General features: G+C 44.7%; 1 protein-coding gene across 1 annotated transcript in view; it reads left to right on the forward strand.

The window, feature by feature from the left end:
- Window positions 1-16601, forward strand: part of alg13 (ALG13 UDP-N-acetylglucosaminyltransferase subunit) — a gene marked incomplete at both ends in the record, with an annotated part of 36236 nt that overhangs the window by 8297 nt on the left and 11338 nt on the right. Inside the window, 13 exons of the mRNA XM_080722785.1 lie at window positions 65-146; window positions 882-1017; window positions 1365-1422; window positions 1569-1689; window positions 2585-2649; window positions 3018-3118; window positions 3868-3953; window positions 7619-7898; window positions 9566-9673; window positions 10220-10370; window positions 11958-12132; window positions 14789-14824; window positions 15367-15422. Of these exons, the coding sequence (XP_080578911.1) occupies window positions 65-146; window positions 882-1017; window positions 1365-1422; window positions 1569-1689; window positions 2585-2649; window positions 3018-3118; window positions 3868-3953; window positions 7619-7898; window positions 9566-9673; window positions 10220-10370; window positions 11958-12132; window positions 14789-14824; window positions 15367-15422 (1455 nt within the window). The remainder of the gene's footprint in view (window positions 1-64; window positions 147-881; window positions 1018-1364; window positions 1423-1568; window positions 1690-2584; window positions 2650-3017; window positions 3119-3867; window positions 3954-7618; window positions 7899-9565; window positions 9674-10219; window positions 10371-11957; window positions 12133-14788; window positions 14825-15366; window positions 15423-16601) is intronic.

The raw sequence follows: 16601 nt of genomic DNA on the forward strand, positions 1-16601 counted from the left end.
AAGGATACTGTGTTGTTGATGCTGTGTTGCTATAACAACGGTTGTCATGGTTACTGTGTTGCAGTTGATGCTGTGCTGTTCCAACAATGGTCACTATGACATTGTGTACCCTCGCTGCTACCCCACCACTGCTGCCCTCTGTCAGTGTGAGTAGGAACTGCACCCTGTCTGTCTGTCTGTCTGTCTGTCTGTCTGTCTGTCTGTCTGTCTGTCTGTCTGTCTGTCTGTCTGTCTTGTTCCTAGATTACTATTTCTATGCATTTGATGTATTGATTGTATTATTGATGTTGATGTATTGACCTTGCTTATTGTCACTCTGGATTAAGAACGTCTTCTAAATTCCATAAATTGTACATTTTAGTCCTTGAGTTGTACACATTAAAGGAACACGTCACCCATTTTCAACACTGTCTTCATGGTGTGTGTGTTTGTGTACGTGCACAGCTCTCTGAGCCCCTCTACACTGTAACATTGTTGTGTGTGTGCGTGCACAGCGCTCCTCTATGAGCTGTAACATTGTTGTGTGTGTGCGTGCACAGCGCTCCTCTATGAGCGGTAACATTGTTGTGTGTGTGCGTGCACAGCGCTCCTCTTTAAGCTGTAACATTGTTGTGTGTGTGCGTGCACAGCTCTCTGTAACATTGTTGTGTGTGTGCGTGCACAGCTCTCTGTAACATTGTTGTGTGTGTGCGTGCACAGCTCTCTGTAACATTGTTGTGTGTGTGCGTGCACAGTCCTCTATGAGCTGTAATATTGTTGTGTGTGTGCGTGCACAGCTCTCTGTAACATTGTTGTGTGTGTGCGTGCACAGCTCTCTGTAACATTGTTGTGTGTGTGCGTGCACAGCTCTCTGTAACATTGTTGTGTGTGTGCGTGCACAGCGCTCCTCTATGAGCTGCTCTACACGCGGGTTCTGGGCGTGGAGGGGGCGGAGCTACACCAGGCTCTGGAGAGCTTCCGGGTCGGAGGTCGTCGCTATAGAAACAGCCCGTCTGCATGCAGCGATGGAGACGCAGGGTAACACACACACACACACACACACACACACACACACACACACACACACACACACACACACACACACACACACACACACACACACACACACACCAGTTTATTTTGTAACTTGCCATTAACCCTACGCGGGCCGGTCAGAGTGAACCAAAGGGCCGCACAATGCCCAGGTCTGTCTATACACTTAAACTTCATGTTGGTTTGTTTACTGTTGAGTGAGAAAACAATGTTTCACATTAAGTTAATCATCTGGGGGACCCCCCGAAAAAATGTGGGGACCCCCGACCCACAGGTTGAGAACCACTGACTTAAACTACATCATTTGTTTGTTTGTTTGTTTTATCTTGCAGGGAGGAGTGGGATTCAGGAGGAGTCGACGACAAGGCCCGATCCCCCCCAGACGATAAGGTGGTCTTATAGATCTGTGAACCAGAGATCTGCTGTTTTTCACCATGACTTTCTTATTCCTGATTCTTATGAAAAAGTTCTAAATGTCAAAACCATCTCTCTCTCCGTCTCGCTCTGTCTCTCTCTCCCCCTCTTTCTCTCCCCAGCCCCTGGGCGAACAAGGCCCTCCCCCTCCCAGACTTTCTCTTCCATATAAGGTGTTGAAGTCTTTGGATGGAGAACTTTATCGGAACCTGGAGTTTGACGTTTGGCACGAGTCCCGCAAAGGTAAATAGTTGCATTTATGCACTATAGCGCTTTCTATCCAAAGCACTTTACAACGATGCATTACATTCACCCATTCACACACACATTCACACCCATTCACACACACATTAACACCCATTCACACACACATTCATACACTGATGTCAGAGTAAACCATGCGCTGCACCAACCTGCTCATCAGGAGCAACTAGGGGTTCAGAGTCTTGCTCAAGGACTCTTCAACACTAACTCTGGGGGAGCCCAGGATCGAACCCTGCGTAGAGCAGCTAGTCTCAACAGTCACATTACACGAATATGGATCTTATTCTATAATCGCACATTTTGTTGTGCCATCGGGGCTTGCAGCCACACAAAGCTGGAGATTTTGTCGGCTAAACCAGGATCTTTTTTTAACCGGATAAACAAGTGAAGATTTACAAAAATATCCGATTCACAGTGGATCTGTGTAGGCATGGATTTCTTTAGACCTAAATATTTTTGTTGTGTGGACCTAGATTTTTTTCTATGTGGGTAAATCTGAAGTCTGAGTTTAGAAAAAGATCCAGACTAGTGACGGGATGGTGTTTTCTGCTGGTGTTTCAGTCCGAGTGTATCAAAGGGTGCGTTCGGAAATGCGCACCGGGTGTGTGCTCAGTGTAGTGAGTGCCTAAACCTAACCCTAATCCTAACCCTAACCCCAGTAAAAATATGCCTAAACCTAACCATAACCCCTAACCCTAACCACACCCGGTGTGCATTTACGGACACACCCTTTGATACGCTCTGACTGAATCACCAGCAGAAAACACTCTCCCGACTAGTGACAGAGCAGCTAGTCTCATCAGTACACGGTTTCCTGGATATGATTTGGAATAAATAATTAAACTAATGAATGAATGTGTGTGTGTCCTTCCAGAGATGCAGAAGACAGACTACATGGTGTTTGCAGGCAGACAGTACTTTCTGGGAGACAAGTGCCAGGTACACACACACGCACGCACTCACGTACACGCGCACACACATACACAAACACAAGCCGTCCTCAGAAAAATGAGCTGATATCAAAATCACTTTTCCAGCTTGAACCCTGCTGTATATCCATAGACAATTTGAAAATAGCAGATCTACAAGCTCTCGGCGTGTCACGATGCAACGCGTTGTGAGCCTGGGATCAGTACCAAGATCTGCTTTTCTGATCCGGTCTGGAGGGGAAATCAATCTTCATTGTCTTCAACTACGGGCTTAACTCATTCACTGTGTGTGTGTGTGCGTGTGTGTGCGTGTGTGTGTGTGTGTGTGTGTGTGTGTGTGTGTGTGTGTGTGCGTGTGTGTGTGTGTACACGTGTCAGGTGCGTCTGGAGCCTAAGGGGAAGTACTACAACGCCTTCATCCAGGAAGTAGGAACTCACACCTCTGCTGTGACCGTCTTCATAGAGGAGCTGGGAGAGAAGTACACACACACACACACACACACACACACACACACACACACACACACACTTACTTTCATTCAAAGGGCTTTATTGGCATGAGAAAACATACGTTTTTACATTGCCAAAGCAGAAGTGTACACAGTACAATACAATCAATCAACATGATACAATCGAAATAAAATATGTACAATTGAAGGGAGTGGAACAGTTTTCATGTATGGAGCGTACTCCATGCAGAGAGTGCAGGGATATTATAGACACACTTTAGAGGACGCCGCCCGCCATTTCAACTTGTAGCCTACATTTACTTAACTACTGTACTTAAGTAGAATTTTGAGTATTTGTACTTTACTTGAGTATTCCCCATTTTCAATAATTTTACTTCTACTCCACCACTGGCTGCTGTTTGCGCCGCAGAAATGGTCGCCGGCGCTGTCTACAGGGAAGCACTCAGGAAAACGGTCTATACACAGTGATTAGTTGTCTAGTCTTTAAGGTGCTTGTGATATCCTTCTCCTATCACAGCAGCTCACCAGTCTTGCTGCTGTGTTTGCACATTGTTGTACTTCACCCAGCAGAAACACACACACTGTGTCTCTCATATTTCTCATATCAGACTTCTACTTGTCAAAGCAAATTGCACAGATAGGAACCATTCGATACCATTTTGATTTCTCTCTCCTCTCTCTCTCTCTCTCTCTCTCTCTCTCTCTCTCTCTCTCTCTCTCTCTCTCTCTCTCTCTCTCTCTCTCTCTCTCTCTCTCAGACACCTGGTTCCCTTGGCTCATCTCAAACCAGTGAACCCGGTGCCAGCCTGGAATGTGACCACGCCCACCCGCAAAGGAGAGCTGGGTAAGAACACTGACCTATGACCCCTGACCCCTAACCCAGTGTCTCAGGAGGTAGAGTGAACTATGAAGCTTCATAAACGCACCATTCAACCTAATAGTCGAGGACCCACATGGCCAAAAGCTCAAAGAAAAGAGGGGTACCTGTGATTTTCTGCCGTACTTTTTATTTCAGTTTTATCTATTAGGTTGGTCATTAAGGTCCACAGAATGAGAGGCCTGCTCTGCCGGAAACATCGCGAAAAACAGTTATGGCCATTTGTATATTCACTGTCCCATTGACTCCACTAGAAATATTAAAAAAAGAAAAAAAGTCTGCTTTAATTAGCATGTGAGGGGTCAAATTAGGGATTCTTCGTGATTCTGAATCCATTGCAAGCATTTGTTTTGCATGAAAAACATTCCTTGGGCAAGATATCAACCCCCCAAAACAGTCAAAAGTGATGAGTCATCACTTTTTTTCCACTTTTCACAGCTTTGGGCTGCCGAAAAGTAACCCAAGTAATGTTTTTTATGCAAAACAAATGCTTGCAATGGATTCAGAATCATGAAGAACCCCTAGTTTGACCCCTCACATGCTAATTAAAGCAGATGTTTTTCCTTTTTTTAATATTTCTAGTGGAGTCAATGGGACAGTGAATATACAAATGGCCATAACTTTTTTTCGCGATGTTTCCGGCAGAGCAGGCCTCTCATTCTGTGGACCTTAATGACCAAACTAATAGATAAAACAGAAATAAAAAGTACGGCAGAAAATCACAGGTCCTCTCCCATTTTGGGGACTGGGTCCCCGACTATAAGCACACCATCCTAACCCTGAAGACGCCAACTAGGCTGTTGCCTTATCCATTTACATAAATACATATTAACTCATTGAGTGCCTATCCCGAACTAGTTCGGGATTATTATCGCATCCCAGAGTGCTTATCCCGAACTAGTTCGGGATATAAAAAAAAAAAAAAAAAATTTAGAAAAAAATTTTTTGAATTTTTTTTTTTGGACCCCATCAAATCTAGTGAACATGATTTCAATCGCGATTTTGCATGTTCCACCCCCATACAACCCCATCTAACATACAGGGCAGCCATTTTTGTTTACATAACATGTAAAACATAATGGCTATTATCTCAAGAATGCCTGAACGGATTTCCAATCGGATTTTGTTGTTTGAAAGCTGTGAACAAACTGCACAAATCTACTCCAATGCAATCCAGGATTGCATTGGATTTTTTAGAGCTCATTCTTCTCTGTTTTTTCCCATGCATGAGGTGTGCAAGGTTTAATCGTGGCTAAATTGCCGAAAATAGATCTTCTAAAATGCTTGGTAGCCAATAGCTAACTTCAAGCTAACTTCATTCTCTTCCTGTACATGCACAAAGGAAAGTGTTCTGGCAAGTCATGGCTCCAGGGCTTGGGCATGCATTACCAGCATATCTCTATTATTCTATGGCCACTGGGCGCCCTCTAGTGGTGATAGGGTGGCACTAAATGAGTTAAAGGACCGCTTCACCTCTGGGACAACCAGATCTTATTTTATTGGTGTTTGGGACACGATCAGGACAATCCCGAGTTATTTTTTGTGTTCAATCTGTGTTTTTAGATATTTTAGTATTTCAGCATGCTAGAAAGCATCATATGATGCATTAGATGATGCAATATCATTCTACAAAGCATCATATGACCAGTTGTAGCATGCTGAAATACTAAAATATCTAAAAACACAGATTGAACACAAAAAATAGCTCAGGATTGTGTTGATCGTGTCCCAAACAACAATAAAATAAGATCTGGTTGTCCCAGAGGTGAAGTGGTCCTTTAACTCGTCTTTCTGACGCTTTATCAAGCCTGTAGGAGCCAGGGGAAAGCCCCAAGCTGGCAGTAGAAGCTGTAAAGCAGGGCTGCCCAAAAGGTAGATTGTGATCTACCAGTAGATTACAAAGGCTGTGCAGGTAGATCACATGGCATGCCCCTAAAAATATGTATAATTAAAATCACTAAACCCCCTTTTTTGACATCTGTCAATTAAGGTAACTTGCTTGAATTTAATCAAGGGCATGTCTGCTCCATCATGGTTTCTAAAGTAGGCAAACACCCACAATGCAATGCTTTGTTTTCAAGAGTCAGTAGCATTACAAAGAACCCGAACACCTACCGCTTTCATATAGAATAGGATGAAAACTTTTCCTCCCCAATATTTCCCATTTCAAGTGTGTTTGTCTTATATGTAACACCAGTGTTGCCATTCCAAAGCCCCCTAAGTTAAAAAATGTTTGGGGTGGGTAGATCATGTTGTGCTGGTCATTTTAAAAGTAGCTCTCAAGTCCAAAAAGTGTGGGCACCTCTGCTGTAAAGAGTGGAACTCCGCCACCTATAGCAGCATTACTGCCGTACCTTTGAACTTGTTAAAAACTTATATAAAAAAAAAAAAAGTGTGTAGAAAGAGCAACACAGCCAAAACGTGTGTGTAGCACCGTAGCACAGACCATAGATTTGCCAAAATGGCCTGCAAAACTGTTGGTATTCACCTTTGTTACTTGGAGCATTGAAGACTTATAGATAGATAGATACCTTTATTATCCCAAGGGGACACTAAGGTCCCTGACACTGAGTGTCAGGGACCTCAGTAGCATGAGGAAGATCCATACGCAGCCACAACAGCTTGGCTCCTCCTCCTCATGCTGGTCACCAACCTGTGGGATGGCATCCCATTCCTCAACCAGGATGGTTGGTCACTCTAGCACGTACAGCTCACCCAAGCTGATCCCACAAGTGTTCAACTGGGTTGAGGTCTGGACTCACGGCAGGCCATTCCATCCTCTCCACTCACACATTCTGGAGGTTCTCTCTGATGATCCTGGCTCTGTGGGGGCGAGCCTTGTCATCCTGGAGGATAGCATTAGAACCCATGCTCAGGTGCCTGGCACACACCTGTGACTGGTACACACCTGTAACTGGTACACACCTGTGACTGGTACACACCTGTGGCTGGCACACACCTGTGACTGGCACACACCTGTGACTGGTACACACCTGTGACTGGCACACACCTGTGACTGGTACACACCTGTGACTGGCACACACCTGTGACTGGCACACACCTGCCAGCACTTGAAGCCCAAGTGCTGGCAGGTGTGATCGGCGATCATACTTTTGATAGCTGCGACCGTCAGGTCGCAGTTACTTTGCACACACACTCCTTGGCTGCCAAACCACAACCTCCACCCCTCATTCCTCACATGGCCCTCTTCTAGCGCCACCATGAGGCACATTTTGAACACATTTTTGGACTACAGATTTTGCCCTAAAATCACGCAAAGCGGTACACAGTATCTCTAAATTATAAATATCTCTAAGTCATGTCATCAACATGGATCTGTCCCATTTCCCATATTCCCTCCTGATTGGCTACCACTGCCTTCTAAAGTTTGTGGATGCGACCTGACGGTCGTTTATCTCCCGATTAGGGAGTCTTACTGGTTTTATTCAGATTAAAGCACATTCAATTCACGGATTTCTCAGGCCTGACGTCCTGAAACGTCTTTTTCTCTGGTGTCTCGAATGGGGGCAGTGAATGAGTTAATGGGGAGATTGTGGACCCAAGTCAAGTTTTCCTTACGTTTTGTGCACAGTTTATAAACTTATGACTAACTTCTGACCTCCGCCCTGCAGAGGGGGATGGGCGCGGCCCGCGGCCTCGCCACCACCGCTACTTCCGGAAGACGCGGGGGGGCAAGGGGGGCGGCGGGGGGGAGCTGGTGCTGATCCACCGCCCCCCCTCCCCCTCCTCGCACTCCTCGCAGGCCGCCGTGCCCCCCCGCTTCCAGCCCGGCCTGCACCACCCCCCGCACCCCCCCCACGACCTACGACCCATGGCCTACGACCCCTACCACCACCCCCACCATCACCACCACCACCCGCAGGCCCGGCCCCCCCGATACGGAGCGCCCAGGTTGGTCACTTGTTGTTTTTTAACCAAACTACTAACCACTGCCAGCTATTATTGCTTTTCGCTTTTTTCGCTTTTCACAGGCATGCAAAATTGTAGCATCTCGGCTAAAATCGCCGATTTGAATCCAAAATTCGGTAATTTGTGTGAATTGTGCAGATCTGATGAGAAAATGTTTTCATTGATTAACTCATTGCATGCCAGGCCCGATAGTCCCGAGATTATTTCAATGTCTTTCCCTGCCAGGCCCGATAATCCAGAGAAAAAGAAAAAAAACTTTTTTTTTTATTATTTTTTTTGCCTTTAACTTGGTTAGAATCGTGCAAAGACACCAGACGAAAAAATAAATAAAAAAAAGTCTTGCGCCTTTTTCACCTTGGGGCTGTCTGCTTGTCACAGAATATCTTCCTATTTTTCGATCGATTTACCCGGTCGATCACAGACACTCACGTGCTTTCTCTGCTTCAGTGGGGGGGAAACACCAATCCATAGTTATCCACCATTGCAGGTCCCAGTGTCAGAGAAAGATGCCGCGCGATAAAAGGAAGCGGAGAAATGTTTTCACGGTTTTATTTTATTTTAAATTGTCACAGAATCCAAGGTTTTATGGTTCATGATTCACCAGGATCCTGGATGTCTTGATTCTTGGCTTAATCTAAAAATTGATTTTTCTTGGGGTTGATTATATTTTTCTGCCAACTGCAAGGGGGCAATGGACATCTTCTGAGAGCTTATTTTTTTCAAAAAAATGTTTTTTATTTTTTTTATTTTCATTTTAATTTTTTGTAAAAAGCCTGACCGTTCTTAGATAGATTTTTTTTTAACCCTTGGCAGGCAAGTTGTTAAAATAATTGGTATCAACATTTTTGTAAATCTCTATTCGAAAAATGAATGGCCAATTTATAGACCACACTGCTACGTCCTTGGCTTTTAAGCCGTGACATCATTTTGTAGTCAGACCTCCAAGCAGATTTATTGTCAATATCTGTCCCTCGCTATTTCAACAGATCAGAGACAAAAAAAAAAGATTCGCTTTTTTGGGGGGCAAAAGTTCTCCTCTGCCTACAAAATGATGTCAGACTTAAAGGTGATACACCATGCATTTAAAAAGTATTTATGTCATATTGTTTATGTCCCAAAAACGTTTTTCAAAAGGTTTGAGGCTAAATTACCACTCCTGAATAGAGAGCCTCTCATTTTTGAATGGCTCTCAGAGCATTTTCAGCTGCAGTACCACCTTTGGCCTGAACTGCGCCACCCCCCCAAAAATCCTTTTGAAAAAAAAAATGTTTTTGAAAAAAAAAAATGTTGAAAAAAAAAATGTTTTTGATTTTTTTTTTTTTTTTGTGATGACGTCACAATCGGCAGATGACGTCACAATCGGCAGCAAATCTGGACAGCCTGTTTTGAGAACCCGTGGGATACTTTTAACCTTCGCCTTCTCAAAACCAGAGAAAGACACGACGGTCAGAAATGGGACTTTGTGAGGATAGAAGGTGCTAGTGGGACCCCAAAAAAAGGTTTTAAAATAGGAAAAGTTAATTTTCATGGTGTATCACCTTTAACAGCCCCATAGTCCATATTGTCTATTGTCTGTTTAGTAATGTGTGTGTGTGTGTGTGTGTGTGTGTGTGTGTGTGTGTGTGTGTGTGTGTGTGTGGTCCTATCAGAAGCTCGGTCCGGTTCATGAACCGCCACCTGATTGGTCCCCAGCTGGCCTATTACCACCCTGGGAGGCGCTATTACCATGGTTACGACAACTACTCCTTCCGGTCCCGGTGAGCTCAACTGATGAAAACATTCATTATTATATATGAATATTAGGGATTACTGTGATTATGGTAAGATGTAGCTCACGTTTCATATCGCGCAAACCATACCTATAACGTTCATTAGCCTCCACAAAAAAAACGATTTTGGATTTTTTTTTTTTTTTTTTTTTTTTTTAATCTCTTTTTTTTTTCTTTTTTCTTAAATTGCTCCAGGGGCCACAAGGAAGGTCCCCGCGGGCCGCCAGTTGAATACCCATGGTCTATACACTTAAACTTAATTGTTTTCGTTGGTTTGTTTACTGTTGAGTGAGAAAACTATGTTGCACATTAAGTTCATCTGGGGACCCCCCAAAATAATTTGGGGACCCCCTGGGGGTCCCGACGCCACAGATTGAAAACCACTGCATTAAGTGAAATCTGAAGTTTAAGTATAACATAAGTGTGTGTGTGTGTGTGTGTGTGTGTGTGTGTGTGTGTGTGTGTGTGTGTGTGTGTGTGTGTGTGTGTGTGTGTGTGTGTGTGTGTGTGTGTGTGTGTGCACGTGCGTGTCAGTCGCAGTCGTCGTCAGATGGCCTCCATCAACAAGGACTGTCAGTTTGGTTTCCCGGGCAACGCGGGGGAGGAGTCATCTCAGGAGCTGGAAGGTTCCATCACCTACTATCACCTGGAGGAGGGGGGCGAGGCCGTGTTCCCCCCGATCAGCGTAAGAATGGTTCAACCCATTTACTATCACCTGTTCTTTTCCCCCTGCTCAGCGTAAGAATGGTTCAACCCATTTACTATCACCTGTTCCCCCCCGCTCAGCGTAAGAATGGTTCAACCCATTTACTATCACCTGTTCCCCTTCGCTCAGCGTAAGAATGGTTCAACCCATTTACTATCACCTGTTCTGTTCCCCCTGCTCAGCGTAAGAATGGTTCAACCCATTTACTATCACCTGTTCTGTTCCCCCTGCTCAGCGTAAGAATGGTTCAACCCATTTACTATCACCTGTTCTTTTCCCCCTGCTCAGCGTAAGAATGGTTCAACCCATTTACTATCACCTGTTCCCCCCCGCTCAGCGTAAGAATGGTTCAACCCATTTACTATCACCTGTTCTGTCCCCCCCCCCCCCCCCCCCCCCCCGCTAGTTGCGCTGTTATGGTACAAAAAGCAAGTGTTCGTATTGGCTTTGCGCCGCGCTCAGAATTGGGACGAGCGTTAACGTTCAAAGCAGTAAAAGAGTCAATATACATTGTCATAAATACTTCATGGTTCCTGTCGCTAGTTTAAAGCCTCGTTTCAATCACCATGATATGCATTTTGTGAAAATATGGTCCAGTTACAATTGATGTTATAGCAGGGTATGCTGTAGGAGGGGCTTGTGATCATAGGCTTGTGATGATGATTCTTTGTGTGTTTTATTTTCGGCAAGCTCAAGACAATGTTCCAAGTATCCCTCCGGTTGCACGTGACAGTTGGCAGCCAATAGCATTCCAGATGGTATCATTTCTACCAATGAACGTTGATTTCTATAATGATGGCGGCACCCGTACAAGGGCCAAAAAAAGCGTTGTTTTTGCAGCATAAAAACCAATGGCTTCCCACCATCCATATTTTTTACACACAGGATAGGGCACCCTGTGTGTCCGCATCATCAGTGCCCACACCCTAGGTTGGGGTTGGTGAAAAGGGCCTTTCTGTGTGGAGTCTGCATGTTCTCCCCATGTCCCCTAGGACAGCGGTTCTCAACCGTTTCAGGCCGTGACCCCCAAAATAATCACTGGGGACCCCCAGTTCACATTCACCCTGACGAGCACTAAGAGTTGAGGCATTACATTTGATTTTGTATAACACGGTTCTATTGTGAAAATAGCAGATCTACATGCTCACAAGTTTGCGAGGCGTTGTGAGCAATATTGATCGGCTATTTTTTTAAATGTTTGCCTCTAATATTTGGCAATTTGGCCAATGTTTAATTTGTCATCTTTATTGTCACTTTAGAAATGTGCAGATACCCTCTCTACACTTAAAACTTTATGTTGGTCTGTTTACTGATGAGTGAGGAAACCTTTGCACATTAAGTCAATCATCTGGGGACCCCCCAAAATAATTTGAGGACCCCCCTGGGGGTCCCGACCCACAGGTTGAGAACCACTGCCCTAGGATAGGTACACTCAGGAAAAAAAACATGCATTAATCCTGGTCTCTACGGCTGAACGCAAAACTCTAAAATGACACTTGATGATGCTTTTCCTGGTTTTAAATCTGCAATAGCGGCTGATACAACCAACATGATTCGTTGTTCCAGGGTCAGGCCGTAGCCCCGCCCCCTCCCCTGATGGGCCCGCCCCCGTCTCACGGCCCCTCCTACTGGGTCCAGAGGGAGTCCCACCCCTCCTCACCCCCCCACCCTGCGGGGGGGAAGCCCCCGGTGACATCATCAGAGGAGGAGCCGGAGGACACCAGCACCCTGGGGGACCAAGGTGAGCGCAGCGGGGTTGTTTTTGACAGCACATTTTGATTTAGTTTTAGTCATAATTTAGTCTCCTGAAACGTTTTCGTTTTAGTCTAATTTTAGTCGACTAAATGTCATGAGATTTTAGTTGACTAAATCTACAGTTGATTTAGTCAACTAAAATGTATTTTGGCGGGCCTTGATGGCATCGTAATGACTGATTTTACACTTGGTTGCCTGCTGAAAATAGCCGATCTACAAGCTCAAAACGCGTCGCAGCAGCGCGTTGTGAGCTTGTAGATCTGCTATTTTCAGCAAGCAACACCTGAGAGCAACCAAACATAAAATGACTTTCTCCTCCACTAGTCCCTCCCTAACGTTTTAGTCTAGTTTTTATTTTGTTGACGAAATTGTCAATAATATTTAGTCTTTGTTTTAGTCATCACAGCTTAGTTTTTTTTTTAGTTTTTATTTCGTTTTCGTCAGTGAAAGAAACGCAGTCGACAAACATTTTTCGTCATAGTTTAGGTCGACGAAATCTGGAGCGCAGAGTAGACGTACTCAACTCAATCATACGTCTGGGTCACCACTTTAACCATTATGTTATGCTTTAACTATTGAAAAATAGCAGATATACAAGCTCACAGCCACGCTGCAAGCTTGTAGATCTGCTATTTTTTGAGGGGGGGGAGGCTGTGTTCCCCCCGCTCAGCGTAAGAATTACTCCACTGCAATGCAATTATTTGAAAACATTGGTTATTAACTAATACAAATATAATTGGTCCTCACTAATATAATGCTGGTTATAAGGTGGCTCTCTCTCTCTGTCTGTTGGACAGATGGCTGTGAAACCTTTCCACAAAGGAACAACTTTTTATTTTCCCCTGCAGATTTTGTCCACGACTCTAAAGCTTATCTCTGGATGAATCTTGTCATGTCATATTTGTTTGCAAAGTTTGCGAGAGAAGCCCCCATTTTACAGGCACCGAAAATATCCCATCTCCAAGCTCCTTGAATGCAGGAGAAACGGCTTCCGTTTCAGCATGGCTAACTGTACAGCATAGGGCATTCACCAAATATTAGAATATCAAAGTAACTATTCGATGTTGTTCACCGAAGTCGAATATTCGCTTATTTTATTTTTACTGTTTTCTCTTTAAAAAAGATATAGTTTATAAAGCTTGGCTAGATAGGAAGTCATAAGAATGAGTTGTCAATGCCCCTGGTGGATGAATTTGTTAATGCTCTATACCAGGGGTTCTCAAACCTTTTTAGGCTGTGACCCCCAGAATAAACATATATGAACTGGGGACCCCCACCCTGACAAGCACTTGGTTCCGCAGATAAATATTGTGAAAATAGCAGATCTACATGCTCACAACGCCTCGCAACGCCAGGCGTTGTGAGCATGTAGATCTGCTATTTTCACAATGTCCGCCTCTTGCTTACTTAATATTTGTCAGTTTGGCCAGTCCTGTCGAATATTAGACTATTTGAGGTCGAATAATTCAAATTCTAAAAATCACTATTCGTGAATGCCCTAGCCCAGCCCAAGGAACACTGTAGGTTTCTGAACTGTCCACAGCCCTCCACAGATTGAGTGAGGGCAGGAATTTCATGAAGGCCATGGCTGTCGTTGCCCCTCAGTTTGGCCTTGTGCCCCTCAAACCAATGGCATGACCTGAGGCCACAGTGGCCTTAATGCCCCTCAAACCAATGGCATGACCTGAGGCCACAGTGGCCTTAATGCCCCTCAAACCAATGGCATGACCTGAGGCCACAGTGGCCTTAATGCCCCTCAAACCAATGGCATGACCTGAGGCCACAGTGGCCTTAATGCCCCTCAAACCAATGGCATGACCTGAGGCCACAGTGGCCTTAATGCCCCTCAAACCAATGGCATGACCTGAGGCCACAGTGGCCTTAATGCCCCTCAAACCAATGGCATGACCTGAGGCCACAGTGGCCTTAATGCCCCAGCTGACTGTACCACTTTCTCCTCTGTCTCTGTCTCTTTCTTGTCAATATGTAGACCGTAAACACCAGTGTCTCTTTCTGGTCAATATGTAGACAGTAGACACCAGTGTATCTTTCTTGTCATGTAGACGCCAGTGTCTTATGTTGAGATTCTGAAGTCTTAACCCCATCTTTAAACCAATCCAGTGACTTTGATTGGTGCAGGGCTGATAGTAAATACCATCATATATCTATTTCACTGCAGATTAGGTTATCATCCCTAGCCCTTAAATTCAACAAATTCTTTCAATGGACTAAAATCGTTGTTTTATTTGATGGCCTTCCTGCCCTGGCATTTGGCCTTTGTGCCCTCAAAAAATGGACAACACCAAAGGCCAAGTGGCCTGACCCTAAAATGATGAAATTCCAGGCCTGGTAGAGAGGTTTCTGAACTGTCCACAGCCCTCCTCTGAGACACAGAGTGAGTAGGTAGAAAAGATGTCATCTTAATACTGGTTATTAGTGAGGACTCAAATGAGTGAAGTGCTCCTTTAAATCTTTATTTCTGTCTGTCTGTCTGTCTGTCTGTCTGTCTGTCTGTCTGTCTGTCTGTCTGTCTGTCTGTCTGCCTGCCTGCCTGCCTGCCTGCCTGCCTGCCTGCCTGCCTGCCTGCCTGCCTGCCTGCCTGCCTGCCTGCCTGCCTGTCTGTCTGTCTGTCTGTCTGTCAGCTGAGTACTCGGAGGAATACATCTACGCCAGCCAAGGTGAGGATGTTTGTTTTAAACTTTAGACAGGATGTGATGTCAGAGATTATGTAAATAAGGTGAGGGCTTTGCACTTGGTGTATTTATATAGAGCTCATTACACACACACACACACACACACACACACACACACACACACACACACACACACACACACACACACACACACACACACACACACACACACACACACACACACACACACACACACATTCATACTCCGATGGCAGAGGAAACCATGCAAGGCACCAACCTGCTCACCGGGAGAAACTAGGGGTTCAGAGTCTTGCTCAAGGACTTCAACATTTAATTGATTAATTGTGATGAATGTTACGAATGATTTTAGTGGTTTAATTGTAATGAATGTAATGTTTTTTTAGTAGTGTAAATGTTTAATTGTAATGAATGTAATGTTTTCAGTGGTGTAATTGTTTAATTGTAATGAATATACCGGTAATGTTTTCAGTGGTGTAATTGTTTAATTGTAATGAATGTAATGTATTCTAGTGGTTTAATTGTTTAATTATAATATATGTTTTAAGACACAGACTTCCAGAGTCCAGTGGTTTACGCCTCCAACGATCCCAACAACAACCTGGTAAACAACTCACTTCTCATCCTAACCTGACTAATTAACCGGTCTAATTAACCTGTCTAATTAACCTGTCTAATTAACCTCCTGTCTAATTAACCCACTGTAACTAATTCACCTAAAGACCAGACCACCAATGGAGCTCCTTGCAACTGCCAGTGGGAATGTAGCCTCGCGTAGCCAGGCTTACTCCTCTGCGAAGAGGAAAGCCTGGTTACGACCATAGGCTGAAACGGCATTAAACCGTGCTACTTCCACCGGGAGAATTTCACCAAATGTTATTGTTTTTTCATATTCCCCGCTGGCGAAAAAAAAAACTGTTCTACTTCTCCCGACCCGTCGGTTGCGCTCGTAATAAACAATATCCAAACAAAAACATGGATTCTGACAAATGACACCTATTAAGAGCGAGTTAAGAGCTACAATCTTTATGTTAAGTACTGCAACGTATGACGTAACTTCCGTTAACCGCAGCACTTCCAGTGTCTGTAGGTTCATGCCGTTTTCATCGGGTATTGTGGCCAGGGTGGTGGGAATGAAGGTTGCATTGTGGAGTGGACTGGGTTCCATGATTATACGAGGAGGAAGATTTTCTTTTCTCCAAAAAAGTGTACAGAAAGAGTTACAATTATGTTTTTTATGTGGCCACACCCACCAGTTCATTAAGTATACCTGGTTGTCATGGTGGGTGGTGACCCAGCTGAAGTTAGCCACACCCACAGTGTTGGGTGTATGGTAAAAGGGGAGGGGATGATTTTATACTAAGGGAAGGCAAAATTGCACATTATAACCCCACCCTGTTCTATTAGAGTAATGTTAACTCCATAGGCTGCACTCAGACTGGAACGCACAAGTTGAGTGAGAGTTGTGTGGGGGAGGCGGGGGGCAGAGACAGCACAATGCATTGCGGATGGAAGTCCAGTGGTTTGAAGTCTAGTGCGAGTCGTGAGCAAGTTGGACGCAACCACACAACACCACACGACTCGCACTCGACTTCAAACCACTCGACTTCCATCCGGAATGCATTGTGCTGTGTCTGCCCCCCACCTCCCCCCCACGAAACGCACTCGTTTTTGTGCCTTTAGGTCTGTAGCCGGCCCAAGACGCATACAAAACATATTATAACCACACCTGGTGGTCTGTTAGAGTAATGTTAACTCCATAGACGCATACAAAACATATTAT

Source organism: Nannobrachium achirus (assembly GCF_963921795.1).
Source record: "Nannobrachium achirus genome assembly, chromosome: 3".
NCBI lineage: Eukaryota > Metazoa > Chordata > Actinopteri > Myctophiformes > Myctophidae > Nannobrachium > Nannobrachium achirus.